Source organism: Scyliorhinus torazame, chromosome 3 (genome assembly GCF_047496885.1).
Source record: "Scyliorhinus torazame isolate Kashiwa2021f chromosome 3, sScyTor2.1, whole genome shotgun sequence".
NCBI classification, from domain to species: domain Eukaryota; kingdom Metazoa; phylum Chordata; class Chondrichthyes; order Carcharhiniformes; family Scyliorhinidae; genus Scyliorhinus; species Scyliorhinus torazame.
The window spans coordinates 348,449,371-348,462,412 of record NC_092709.1 but is presented as its reverse complement, the minus strand read 5'-3'; the positions used below and the strand labels follow the sequence as shown (position 1 = coordinate 348,462,412).

Below are 13,042 nucleotides of genomic sequence, written 5' to 3'. Positions count from 1 at the left end.
AAGGGCAGCAGTAGAAGATGTTTTTCCTGAATAGAAGGTTGTGACTAATGGTGTTCCACAGGGATCTATGCTGGGATCTCTGTTGTTTGTAGTGGACTTAAACGATTTGCAGGAAAATGTAGCCGGTCTGATTAATAAGTTTGTGGACGACACCAAGGTAGATGGAGTGGCAGATAGTGTTGAGGAATGTCAGAGAATACATCAGGACATGGATAGGTTGGAGACTTGGGCAGAGAAATGGCAAATGGAGTTTAATCCAGACAAATATGAGGTAATGCATTGAGGGCGGCACGGTAGCACAGTGGTTAGCACTGTTGCTTCACAGCGCCAAGGTCGCAGGTTTGATTCCCACTTGGGTCACTGTCTGCAGAGTCTGCACGTTCTCCCCATGTCTGCGTGGGTTTCCTCTGAGTTATCCGGTTTCCTCCCACAAGTCCCAAAAGACGTGATTGTTAGGTGAATTGGACATTCTGAATTCTCCCTCAGTGTACCCGAACAGGCGCCGGAATGTGGCGACTAGGGGATTTTTCCAGTAACTTCATTGTAATGTTAATGTAAACCTACTTGTGACAATAAAGATTATTATTATTTTGGTAGGTCTAACATAGAAGGGAAATATACCGTAAATGGCAAAACACTTAGGAATATAGAAAGTCAGAGAGATCTGGGCGTGCAGGTCCACAGATCTTTGAAGGTGGCAACACGAGTGGACAAGAAAGCATACGGAATGTTTGCCTTCATTGGACGGGGCATCGAGTATAAAAACTGGCAAGTCATGCTGCAGTTGTATAGAACCTTAGTAAGGCCGCACTTGGAATATTGCTCACAGTTCTGGTCGCCACACTACAAGAAGGACGTGGAAGCTTTGGAGAGGGTGCAGAGGAGATTTACCAGTATGTTGCCTGGTCTGGAGGCTGAATGGACTTGAACTGTTTTCATCAAAGTGACGGAGGTTGAGTGCTGGCCTGATAGAGGTCTACAAGATAATGAGAGGTGTGGATAGAGTGGATGGGCAGGCACTCTTTCTCAGGGTGGAGGGTCAGTCCCCAGGGGGCATAGGTTTAAGGCCCGTGGGGCAAAGTTTAGAGGAGATGTACGAGATAGGTTTTTTTTTTATACACAGAGGGTGGTGAGTGCCTGGAACGCGTTGCCAGGGGAGGTTGTGGAAGCAGATACAGCAACAGCGTTCAGAAGGCATCTTGACAAATACATGGACAGGATGGGTATAAAAGGATACAGCACAAGGAAGTGCAGAGGGTTTTGACCAAGGTTGGTATAATTACCGGTACAGGCTTGGAGGGCCGAAGGGCCTTGTTCCTGTGCTGTATTGTTCTTTTGTGTGTCTGAAGCTCAAAGACAGGGACAGTTTTGAGGGTGGAGATTCATCCAGATGGTTTAAAGGACAGATGGAAAGGGTGGAGGAGATTTGGCCACATTGTACGTGGCTCACTCACACCCTGAATCCCGTAATCTCAATCGCTTCGGGCCTGGTCACACTTCTCTCCGAGCAAAAATCCAAAAGAAAATGTTGAATTTCGTCAACCAACACAGATGCAGCAGAGTGTGAATTTCTCTGTACAGTGGTTCGCTGGGCGTTCTGCAGCTGTTGCACAAGTGCTTCACTTGACCCGCAGCATATGGTGGGCATTAAATGTGCAGATGTTCTAACGAGAGTTACCCAATTACCTTTACTGCTTCCTGCTCCTCCTGACCGGGCGCTGGTGACCTGATGGGGCTGATACTTCCTGTCGTCACGTTCTTCAGTTTCTCGAGCCCACTGCTTAGCGTGCTGCCAATACCCAACAGACCAGATTTCTTCTCCGTAGTCTGCACAGTGCTGCTGATGGGCTTCACGGGATGAGGGCTGGTGAGACAACAGAGACCGTCACTCATACGACCTGTTACAACCATAACAAAATTCACAATGCTGAAGTGCAAAGGGACTTGGGAGTCCTAGTCCAGGATTCTCTAAAGGTAAACTTGCAGGTTGAGTCCGTAATTAAGAAAGCAAATGCAATGTTGTCATTTATCTCAAGCGGCTTGGAATATAAAAGCAGGGATGTACTTCTGAAGCTTTATAAAGCATTAGTTGGCCCCATTTAGAATACTGTGAGCAATTTTGGGCCCCACACCTCAGGAAGGACATACTGGCACTGGAGCGGGTCCAGCGGAGATTCACACAGATGATCCCAGGAATGGTAGGCCTAACATACGATGAACGTCTGAGGATCCTGGGATTATATTCATTGGAGTTTAGGAGGTTGAGGGGAGATCTAATAGAAACTTACAAGATAATGAATGGCTTAGATAGGGTGGACATAGAGAAGTTGTTTCCATTAGCAGGGGAGACTAGGACCCGGGGGCACAGCCTTAGAATAAAAGGGAGTCACTTTAGAACAGAGATGAGGAGAAATTTCTTCAGCCAGAGAGTGGTGGGTCTGTGGAATTCATTGCCACAGAGGGCGGTGGAGGCCGGGACGTTGAGTGTCTTTAAGACAGAAGTTGATAAATTCTTGATTTCTCGAGGAATTAAGGGCTATGGAGAGAGAGCGGGTAAATGGAGTTGAAATCAGCCATGATTGAATGGTGGAGTGGACTCGATGGGCCAAATGGCCTTACTTCCGCTCCTATGTCTTATGGTCTTATAACAGCTTTGAAACCCTCTTCTAAAAGAAGGGAAAAACTAATTTGGTCTCCTTGGGACAGATCCCAGATCCACCGAGACCAGCAGACTTCCATTACCTGACATTGACACAGTTTGCAGACCTCTCTCAATCTAATCTCCCTCATTTTATATGAAGGGTCAGAGATATTTTGGCACCTCGTGTACTTTTCTATCACTCTAGATTTTCCTCTCTTTCCGAAATAGCCTAATTTAGAACATAAGAACTAGGAACAGGAGTAGGCCATCTGGCCCCTCGAGCTTGCTCCGCCATTTAATGAGATCATGGCTGATCTTTGTGGACTCAGCTCCACTCTCCGGCCCGTACACCATATCCCCGAATCCCTTTATTCTTTAGAAATTCTTTTTCTTAAAAACGTTTAAAGAAGGAGCCTCAACTGCTTCACTGGGCAAGGAATTCCAGAGATTCACAACCCTTTGGGTGAAGAAGTTCCTCCTACACTCCGTCCTAAATCTACTTCCCCTTATTTTGAGGCTATGCCCCCTAGTTCTGCTTTCCCCGACCAGTGGAAACAACCTGCCCGCATCTATCCTATAGAACATAGAACGATACAGCGCAGTACAGGCCCTTCGGCCCACGATGTTGCACCGAAATAAAAGCCATCTAACCTACACTATGCCAATATCATCCATATGTTTATCCAATAAACTTTTAAATGCCCTCAGTGTTGGCGAGTTCACTACTGTAGCAGGTAGGGCATTCCACGGCCTCACTACTCTTTGCGTAAAGAACCTACCTCTGACCTCTGTCCTATATCTATTACCCCTCAGTTTAAAGCTATGTCCCCTCGTGCCAGCTATTTCCATCCGCGGGAGAAGGCTCTCACTGTCCACCAGATCTAACCCCCTGATCATTTTGTATGCCTCTATTAAGTCTCCTCTTAACCTTCTCGCCAACGAAAACAACCTCAAGTCCATCAGCCTTTCCTCATAAGATTTTCCCTCCATACCAGGCAACATCCTGGTAAATCTCCTCTGCACCCGCTCCAAAGACTCCACGTCCTTCCTATAATGCGGTGACCAGAACTGTACGCAATACTCCAAATGCCGCCGTACCAGAGTTCTGTACAGCTGCAACATGACCTCCTGACTCCGGAACTCAATCCCTCTACCAATAAAGGCCAACACTCCATAGGCCTTCTTCACAACCCTATCAACCTGGGTGGCAACTTTCAGGGATCTATGTACATGGACACCTAGATCCCTATGCTCATCCACACTTCCAAGAACTTTACCATTAGCCAAATATTCCGCATTCCTGTTATTCCTTCCAAAGTGAATCACCTCACACTTCTCTACATTAAACTCCATTTGCCACCTCTCAGCCCAGCTCTGCAGCTTATCTATATCCCTCTGTATCTTGCTACATCCTTCCACACTATCGACAACACCACTGACTTTAGTATCGTCTGCAAATTTACTCACCCACCCTTCTGCGCCTTCCTCTAGGTCATTGATAAAAATGACAAACAGCAACGGCCCCAGAACAGATCCTTGTGGTACTCCACTTGTGACTGAACTCCATTCTGAACATTTCCCATCAACCACCACCCTCTGTCTTCTTTCAGCTAGCCAATTTCTGATCCACATCTCTAAATCACCCTCAATCCCCAGCCTCCGTATTTTCTGCAATAGCCTACCGTGGGGAACCTTATCAAACGCTTTGCTGAAATCCATATACACCACATCAACTGCTCTACCTTCGTCTACCTGTTCAGTCACCTTCTCAAAGAACTCGATAAGGTTTGTGAGGCATGACCTACCCTTCACAAAGCCATGCTGACTATCCCTGATCATATTATTCCTATCTAGATGATTATAAATCTTGTCTCTTATAATCCCCTCCAAGACTTTACCCACTACAGACGTGAGGCTCACCGGTCTATAGTTGCCGGGGTTGTCACTGCTCCCCTATTTGAACAAAGGGACCACATTTGCTATCCTCCAGTCTTCTGGCACTATTCCTGTAGCCAATGATGACATAAAAATCAAAAAATCTATTCCCTTCATAATTTTATATGTTTCAATAAGATTCCCCCGCATCCTTCTAAACTCCAATGAGTACAGTCCCAGTATACTCAACCTCTCGTCATAATCTAATCCCCTCAACTCTGGGATCAACCTAGTGAATCTCCTCTGCACTCCCTCCAGTGCCAATATGTCCTTTCTCAGGTAAGGAGACCAAAACTGAACACAATACTCCAGATGCGGCCTCACCAACACCCTATACAATTGCAGCATAACCTCACTAGTCTTGAACTCCATCCCTCTAGCAACGAAAGACAAAACTTGATTAGCCTTCTTAATCACCTGTTGCACCTGCACACCAACTTTTTGCGACTCGTGCACCAGCACACCCAGGTCCCTCTGCACAGCAGCAGGTTTTAACATCTTACCGTTTAAATAATAATCCATTCTGCTGTTATTCCTCCCAAAATGGATAGCCTCACACTTGGCAACATTGAATTCCATCTGCCAGACCCTAGCCCATTCACCTAACCTATCCAAATCCTTCTGCAGACTTCCGGTATCCTCTGCACTTTTTGCTTTACCACTCATCTTAGTGTCGTCTGCAAACTTTGACACATCGCACTTGGTTCCCAACTCCAAATCGTCTATGTAAATTGTGAACAACTGCGGGCCCAACACTGATCCTTGAGGGACCCCACTAGTTACAGGTTGCCAACCAGAGAAACACCCATTTATCCCCACTCTCTGCTTTCTGTTAGTTAACCAATCCTCTACCCATGCTACCACTTTACCCTCAATGCCATGCATTTCTAGTTTATGCAGCAACCTTTTGTGTGGCACCTTGTCAAAAGCTTTCTGGAAATCCAGATATACCACATCCATTGGCTCCCCGTTATCTACTGCACTGGTAACGTCCTCAAAGAATTCTACCAAATTAGTCAGACACGACCTACCCTTTGTGAACCCATGCTGCGTCTGCCCAATGGGACAATTTCCCTCCAGGTGCCCCGCTATTTCCTCCTTAATGATAGATTCCAGCATTTTCCCTACAACCGAAGTTAAGCTTACCGGCCTATAATTACCCGCTTTCTGCCGACCTCCTTTTTTAAACAGTGGTGTCACGTTTGCTATTTTCCAATCCTCTGGGACCACTGCAGAGTCTAGTGAATTTTGATAAATTATCACTAGTGCGTTTACAATTTCCCTAGCCATCTCTTTTAACACTCTGGGATGCATACCATCAGGGCCAGGAGACTTGTCTACCTTTAGCCCCATTAGCTTGCCCAATACTGCCTCCTTAGTGATTACAATCATCTCAAGGTCCTCACCTATCATATCTTTATTTCCATCAGTCACTGGCATGTTATTTGTGTCCTCCACTGTGAAGACTGACCCAAAAAACCTGTTCAGCTCCTCAGCCATTTCCCCGTCTCCTATTATTAAATCTCCCTTCTCATCTTCCAAAGGACCAATATTTACCTGAACCACTCTTTTTTGTCTTATATATTTGTAGAAGCTTTTACTATCTGCTTTTATGTTCTGAGCCAGTTTACTTTCATAGTCTACCTTACTCTTCTTTATAGCTTTTTTAGTAGCTTTCTGTTGTCCCCTAAAGACTTCCCAGTCCTCTAGTCTCCCACTAATTTTTGCCACTTTTTATGTTTTTTCCTTCAATTTGATACTCTCCCTCACTTACTCTCCCTCACCTCCTTAGATATCCACGGTCGATTTTTCCCCTTTCTACTGTCTTTCTTTTTTGTCGGTATGAACCTTTTCTGAACACTGTTTATTTAAAATGGTTAAGGGATTTGCTAGTGCTATTGGGGAGGGTATGAGCTAAATTGGCAGGGGTGTGGGAACCAGGAGGCAATACTAGAGAACGGTTACAAAGGTGAAAAGAATACTGATCGAAATAAATAGCACTCGAGTAGGGAATAATAATAATAATCGCTTATTGTCACAAGTAGGCTTCAATGAAGTTACTGTGAAAAGCTCCTAGTCACCACATTCCGGCGCCTGTTCGGGGAGGCCGGGAATTGAACCCGCGCTGCTGGCATTGTTCTGCATCACAAACCAGCTGTTTAGCCCACTGAATAGTAAGTTATCAGATGGAGTCAGAGTAAGGAATTAAGTAAAAACATCTAAATCAGAGTTAGAATCATAGAAGAATCATAGACGTTTACAGCATGGAAACAGGCCCTTCGGCCCAACCAGTCCATGCCGCCCAGTTTTTACCATTAAGCTAGTCCCAGTTGCCTGCACTTGGCCCATAACCCTCTATACCCATCTTACCCATGTAACTATCTAAATGTTTTTTAAAAGACACAATTGTACCCGCCTCTACTACTACCTCTGGCAGCCCATTCCAGACACTCACTACCCTCTGAGTGAAGAAATTGCCCCTCTGGGCCGTTCTGAATCTCTCCCCTCTCACCTTAAACCTATGCCCTCTAGTTTTAGACTCCCCTACCTTTGGGAAAAGATGTTGACTATCTACCTTATCTATGCCCCTCATTATTTTATAGACCTCTATAAGATCACCCCTAAGCCTCCTACGCTCCAAGGAAAAAAGTCCCAGTCTATCCAGTCTCTCCTTATAACTCAAACCATCAAGTCCCGGCAACATCCTAGTAAATCTTTTCCACTCTTTCCAGTTTAATAATATCCTTCCTATAATAGGGTGACCAGAACTGCACACAGTATTCCAAGTGTGGCCGTACCAATGTCTTGTACAACTTCAACAAGACGTCCCAACTCCTGTATTCAATGTTCTGACCAATGAAACCAAGCATGCCGAATGCCTTCTTCACCACCCTGTCCACCTGCGACTCCACCTTCAAGGAGCTGTGAACCTGTACTCCTAGATCTCTTTGTTCTATAACTCTCCCCAACGCCATACCATTAACTGAGTAGGTCCTGGCCTGATTCGATCTGCCAAAATGCGTCACCTCACATTTATCTAAATTAAACTCCATCTGCCATCCGTCGGCCCACTGGCCTAATTGATCAAGATCCCGTTGCAATCCTAGATAATCTTCTTCACTGTCCACTGTGCCACCAATCTTGGTGTCATCTGCAAACTTACTAACCATGCCTCCTAAATTCTCATCCAAATCATTAATATAAATCACAAATAACAGTGGACCCAGCACCGATCCCTGAGGCACACCACTGGTCACAGGCCTCCAGTTTGAAAAACAACCCTCTCCAACCACCCTCTGCCTTCTGTCGTCCAGCCAATTTTGAATCCAATTGGCAACCTCACCCTGGATCCCGTGAGCTTTAACCTTCTGCAACAACCTACCATGCGGTACCTTGTCAAAGGCTTTGCTAAAGTCCATGTAGACAACGTCTACTGCACTGCCCTCATCTACCTTCTTGGTCACCCCCTCAAAAAACTCAATCAAATTTGTGAGACATGATTTTCCACGCACAAAGCCATGCTGACTGCCCCGAATCAGTCCTTGCCTCTCTAAATGCTTGTAGATCCTGTCTCTCAGAATACCTTCTAGCAACTTACCTACTACAGACGTTAAGCTCACCGGTCTGTAGTTCCCAGGCTTTTCCCTGCTGCCCTTCTTAAACAAGGGTACAACATTCGCCACTCTCCAATCTTCAGGCACCTCACCTGTGGCTGCCGATGATTCAAATATCTCTGTTAGAGGACCTGCAATTTCCTCCCTAGCCTCCCACAACACCCTGGGATACATTTCATCAGGTCCCGGGGATTTATCTACCTTGATGCGCTTTAAGACTTCCAGCACCTCCTCATCTGTAATATGCACACTTCTCAAGACATCACTATTTATTTCCCTAACATCCATGCCTTTCTCCACCGTGAATACCGATGAGAAATATTCATTCAGGATCTCACCCAACTCTTGTGGCTCTGCACATAGATGCCCTTGTTGATCCTTAAGAGGCCCTACTCTGTCCCTAGTTACTCTTTTCCCCTTTATGTATTTTTAGAATCTCTTTGGATTCTCCCTTGCATTATTTGCCAAAGCAATTTCATGTCCCCTTTTTGCCCTCCTGATTTCCCTCTTAACTCTATTTCAACAATCTCTATATTCTTCAAGGGATCCACTTGATCCCAGTTTCTTATGTACGTCATATGCCTCCTTCTTCTTTTTGACCAGAGTCTCAATATCTCGAGTCATCCAGGGTTCCCTACTCCTACCAGCCTTACCCTTCACTCTAAAGGGAATGTGCTTACCCTGCACCCTGGTTAACACATTTTTAAAAGCCTCCCATTTACCAGCCGTCCCTTTGCCTGCCAACAGTCTCCCCCAATCTACCTCTGCAAGTTCCTGTCTGATACCATCAAAATTGGCCTTGCCCCAATTAAGAATTTTAACTCTTGGGCCAGACCTATCATTCTCCATAGCTATCTTAAAACTAATGGAGTTATGGTCACTTGTCCCAAAGTGATCTCTCACTAGCACTTCTGTCACTTGCCCTTCCTTATTTCCCAAGACGAGGTCAAGTTTTGCCCCCTCTCTAGTCAGTCCATCCACATACTGAATGAGAAATTCCTCCTGAATACACTCAACAAATTTCCCTCCATCCAAGCCCCTAATGCTATGGCTGTCCCAGTCAATGTTGGGAAAGTTAAAGTCCCCTACTACTACCACCCTATTATTCTTGCAGCTATCTGTAATCTCCTTACATATTTGCTCCTCAATTTCCCGCTGACTATTTGGGGGCCTGTAGTACAGTCCTACCAAGGTGATCTCTCCCTTCTTATTTTTCAGTTCCACCCATATAGACTCAGTGGGCGAACCCTCGGATATATCCCCTCTAAGTACTGCCATGATGTTCTCCCTAATCAAAAACGCCACTCCCCCTCCTCTCTTACCTCCTGTTCTATCCTTTCTATAGCATCTGTACCCCGGAACATTGAGCTGCCAGTCCTGCCCCTCCCTTAGCCATGTTTCAGTCATAGCTATAATATCCCAGTCCCATGTGCCCGTCCATGCCCTGAGTTCATCCACTTTGCCCGTCAGGCCCATTGCATTGAAATAAATGCAGTTTAATGTAGACCTTCCTTGTTCTCTGCCCTGCTTTCTCAGGTCATGCTTTACACACTCTCCCTTCCTGCCTTTTGTTTCTGTCCCCACTGACTTCCTACATCGGTTCCCATCCCCCTGCCACATTAGTTTAAACCCTCCCCAACTGCACTAGCAAACACACCCCCGAGAACATTGGTTCCAGTCCCACCCAGATGCAGACCGTCCGATTTGTACAGGTCCCACCTCCCCCAGAACCGGTCCCAATGTCCCAGGAATTTGAAACCCTCCCTCTTGCACCATCTCTCAAGACACGTATTCATCCTAGCTATCCTGTCATTCCTACTCTGACTATCACGTGGCACTGGTAGCAATCCTGAGATTACTACCTTTGAGGTCCTACTTTTTAGTTTAACTCCTAACTCCCTAAATTCAGCTTGTAGGACCTCATCCCGTTTTTTACCTATATCTTTGGTGCCTATATGCACCACGACAGCTGGCTGTTCACCCTCCCCCTCCAGAATGCCCTGCAGCCGCTCCGAGACATCCTTGACCCTTGCACCAGGGAGGCAACATACCAACCTGGATTCTCGTTTGCGTCCACAGAAACGCCGGTCTATTCCCCTTACAATTGAATCCCCTATCACTATAGCTCTGCCACTCTTTTTCCCGCCCTTCTGTGCAGCAGAGCCAGCCACGGTGCCATGAACCTGGCTGCTGCCACCTTCCCCTGGTGAGCCATCTCCCCCAACAGTTTCCAAAACGGTAAATCTGTTTTGGAGGGAGATGACCGCAGGGGATCCCTGCACTGCCTTCCTACTCTTCCTCTGTCTGTTGGTCACGCATTCCCTATCTGCCTCAGTAATTTTAATCTGCGGTGTGACCAACTCACTGAATGTGCTATCCACAACTTCCTCAGCATCGCGGATGCTCCAAAGTGAGTCCAAAGTTAGCATGTATATGAATGCACACAGATTGCCAGGTGGGAATATGATGTTGTGGTTATAACAGAGACCTTGTTCAAAGAAGGGCCGGACTGGTTGTTAAAGCTTCCTGGATAGAAGGTGTTCAAGGAAGAAAAGTAGAGCATTGCCACGCTGGAGAAAGAGGATGTTCCAGTGGGATCGAGGGCAGAATACATTTGGCTAAAGCTAAGGAACACAAAAGGTGCAATTCTGAAAATGAAAATCGCTTATTGTCACAAGTAGGCTTCAAATGAAGTTACTGTGAAAAGCCCCTAGTCGCCACATTCCAGCGCCTGTTCGGGGAGGCTGGTATGGGAATTGAACCGTGCTGCTAGCCTGCCTTGAAAGCCAGCGATTTAGCCCAGTGTGCTAAACCAGCCCCTGGTTACATTGCTCAGTATAGTCTACAAGCCATCAACAAGTGAAAAGGATATAGGGGAACAAAGAACAGTACATGGGCTGATCATGATGCCTGTCTAAACTAAAATCTTCTACACTTCCTGGGTCCGTATCCCTCTATTCCCATCCTATTCATGTATTTGTCAAGATGCCCCTTAAACGTCACTATCGTCCCTGCTTCCACCACCTCCTCCGGCAGCGAGTTCCAGGCACCCACTACCCTCTGGGTAAAAATCTTGCCTCCTACATCTCCTCTAAACCTTGCCCCTCGCACCTTAAACCTATGTCCCCAAGTTATCGATTTTCCCACCCTGGAAAAAAGATTCTGACTATCCACCCTGTCCATGCGCCTCATAATTTTGGAAACTTCTATCGGGTCGCCCATCAACCTCCGTCGTTCCAATGGAAACAATCTAAGTTTATCCAACCTCTCCTCTTCGCTAAATTTGCAGCAAGACAATAACAGAGGGGTTGAATAATTCTAGCATAGTTATAATGGAGGACTTTAATTATCCAAATGTAGGCTGAGATGGGAGAATTGTAAAGGGGGCAGAGGAGCAAGAGTTCCTGCAGTGTGTTCAGGAACATTTTCTACAGCAGTATGTCCCCAGTCCAAAGGATCCCGTTCTTGGGAATGAGGTGGATCACGATGATCAAGGATCAGTAGAAGGACATTTGGGGGACAGTGATCACTGCAATAAGGTTTAGGCGGGACTATGGGAGAGAACAATGCAGAGTAAGAATAATTAACTGGGATAAAACCAACCTCCAGAACGGATCTGGGTCAAATAGATAACGAGCCGAAGGTTGGCAGGAAAAATGAACAATGGATTAAGAAGAGATAGTCGAGATACAGTCAAGGTATATCCCTCAAAACAACGATAGGGCAAATAAATCCAGAGTTCCCTGGATGACAAGGAGAACATAGAACATAGAACATAGAAAATACAGCACAGAACAGGCCCTTCGGCCCACGATGTTGTGCCGAGCCATGGGTAACGTCAGAAGGTCCAGAGGGGAAGGAAAAGATGAAATGAGAGAAGCAAAGAGAGAGTGAAAAGAGACCGTCAGCTAACATAAAAGGGAATCTGAAAGCCGTTTATAATATTAAAAAAGGGTGGTAAAAGTTGGAGTGGATTTGATTAGGGACCACATGAAGACAGGAGGCATAGATGAAGTATTAAATTAATGGGCGGGATTCTGTGATCCTGAGGCTAAGTGTTGACGCCGTCGGAAACGCCGTTGTGTTTCTCGACAGCGTCAACAGGGCCTCAGGATCAGCAATTCTGGCCCCTACAGGGGGCCAGCACGGTACTGGAACTATCCAGGGCGGTCCAGCTGCTGATCCCGGCGTGAACTGGGCGCCGCAGGATCCGCGCATGCGCAGTGGCACCGGAGCCAACGTGCGCATGGGCAGTGGCTCCCTTCTCCGCGCCGGCCCGATGCAACATGACGCAGGGCTACAGGGGCTGGCGCGGAAGAAAGGAGGCCGCCAGCCAGAAAGACCGGCCCGCCGATCGGTGGGCCCCGATCGCTGGCCAGGCCACATCGCAGGACCCCCCCCTCGGGGTCGGACCACCCCTCTCCCCCACCCCCGGACTCTTCCACGCCGAGGTCCCGCCGGCTGAGAGCAGGTGCGAACGGCGCCGGCGGGACTTCGGGTTTTTACGACGGCCGCTCGGCCCATCCCGGCTCCCGACCGACGCCGTGCCAACCACGCCGGCGCCAATTCTCCGCTCTTCGGAGAATCGCATCCCGGCGTCAGGGCGGCGTGGCGCGATTCGCGCCAGTCACGGGGATTCTCCGGCCTGGCCCCGTGCTGAGAGAATCCCGCCCAATATCTTTCATCGATCTTTAGCAAGGAAGAAATGGACCGAAAGCCAGATCAGAAGGTTTTAAAATTGATAGGGAAGCATTGGATAAGCTGCCTGTACATTTTCAATTCATTTCTGTGACTTGAGAGTCGCTGCTTACACCAGCATTTGTTACCCATCCTGTTTCCCCTGGGCAGGTGC

The 13,042-nt window shown here is 47.0% G+C and overlaps 1 protein-coding gene across 1 annotated transcript in view; it reads right to left on the bottom strand.

Moving 5' to 3' along the window:
* Nucleotides 1-13,042, bottom strand: part of LOC140409330 (uncharacterized) — a 235,308-nt gene that overhangs the window by 11,396 nt on the left and 210,870 nt on the right. The window contains exon 5 of the mRNA XM_072497744.1: nucleotides 1,687-1,864. Within this exon, the coding sequence (XP_072353845.1) occupies nucleotides 1,687-1,864 (178 nt within the window). The remainder of the gene's footprint in view (nucleotides 1-1,686; nucleotides 1,865-13,042) is intronic.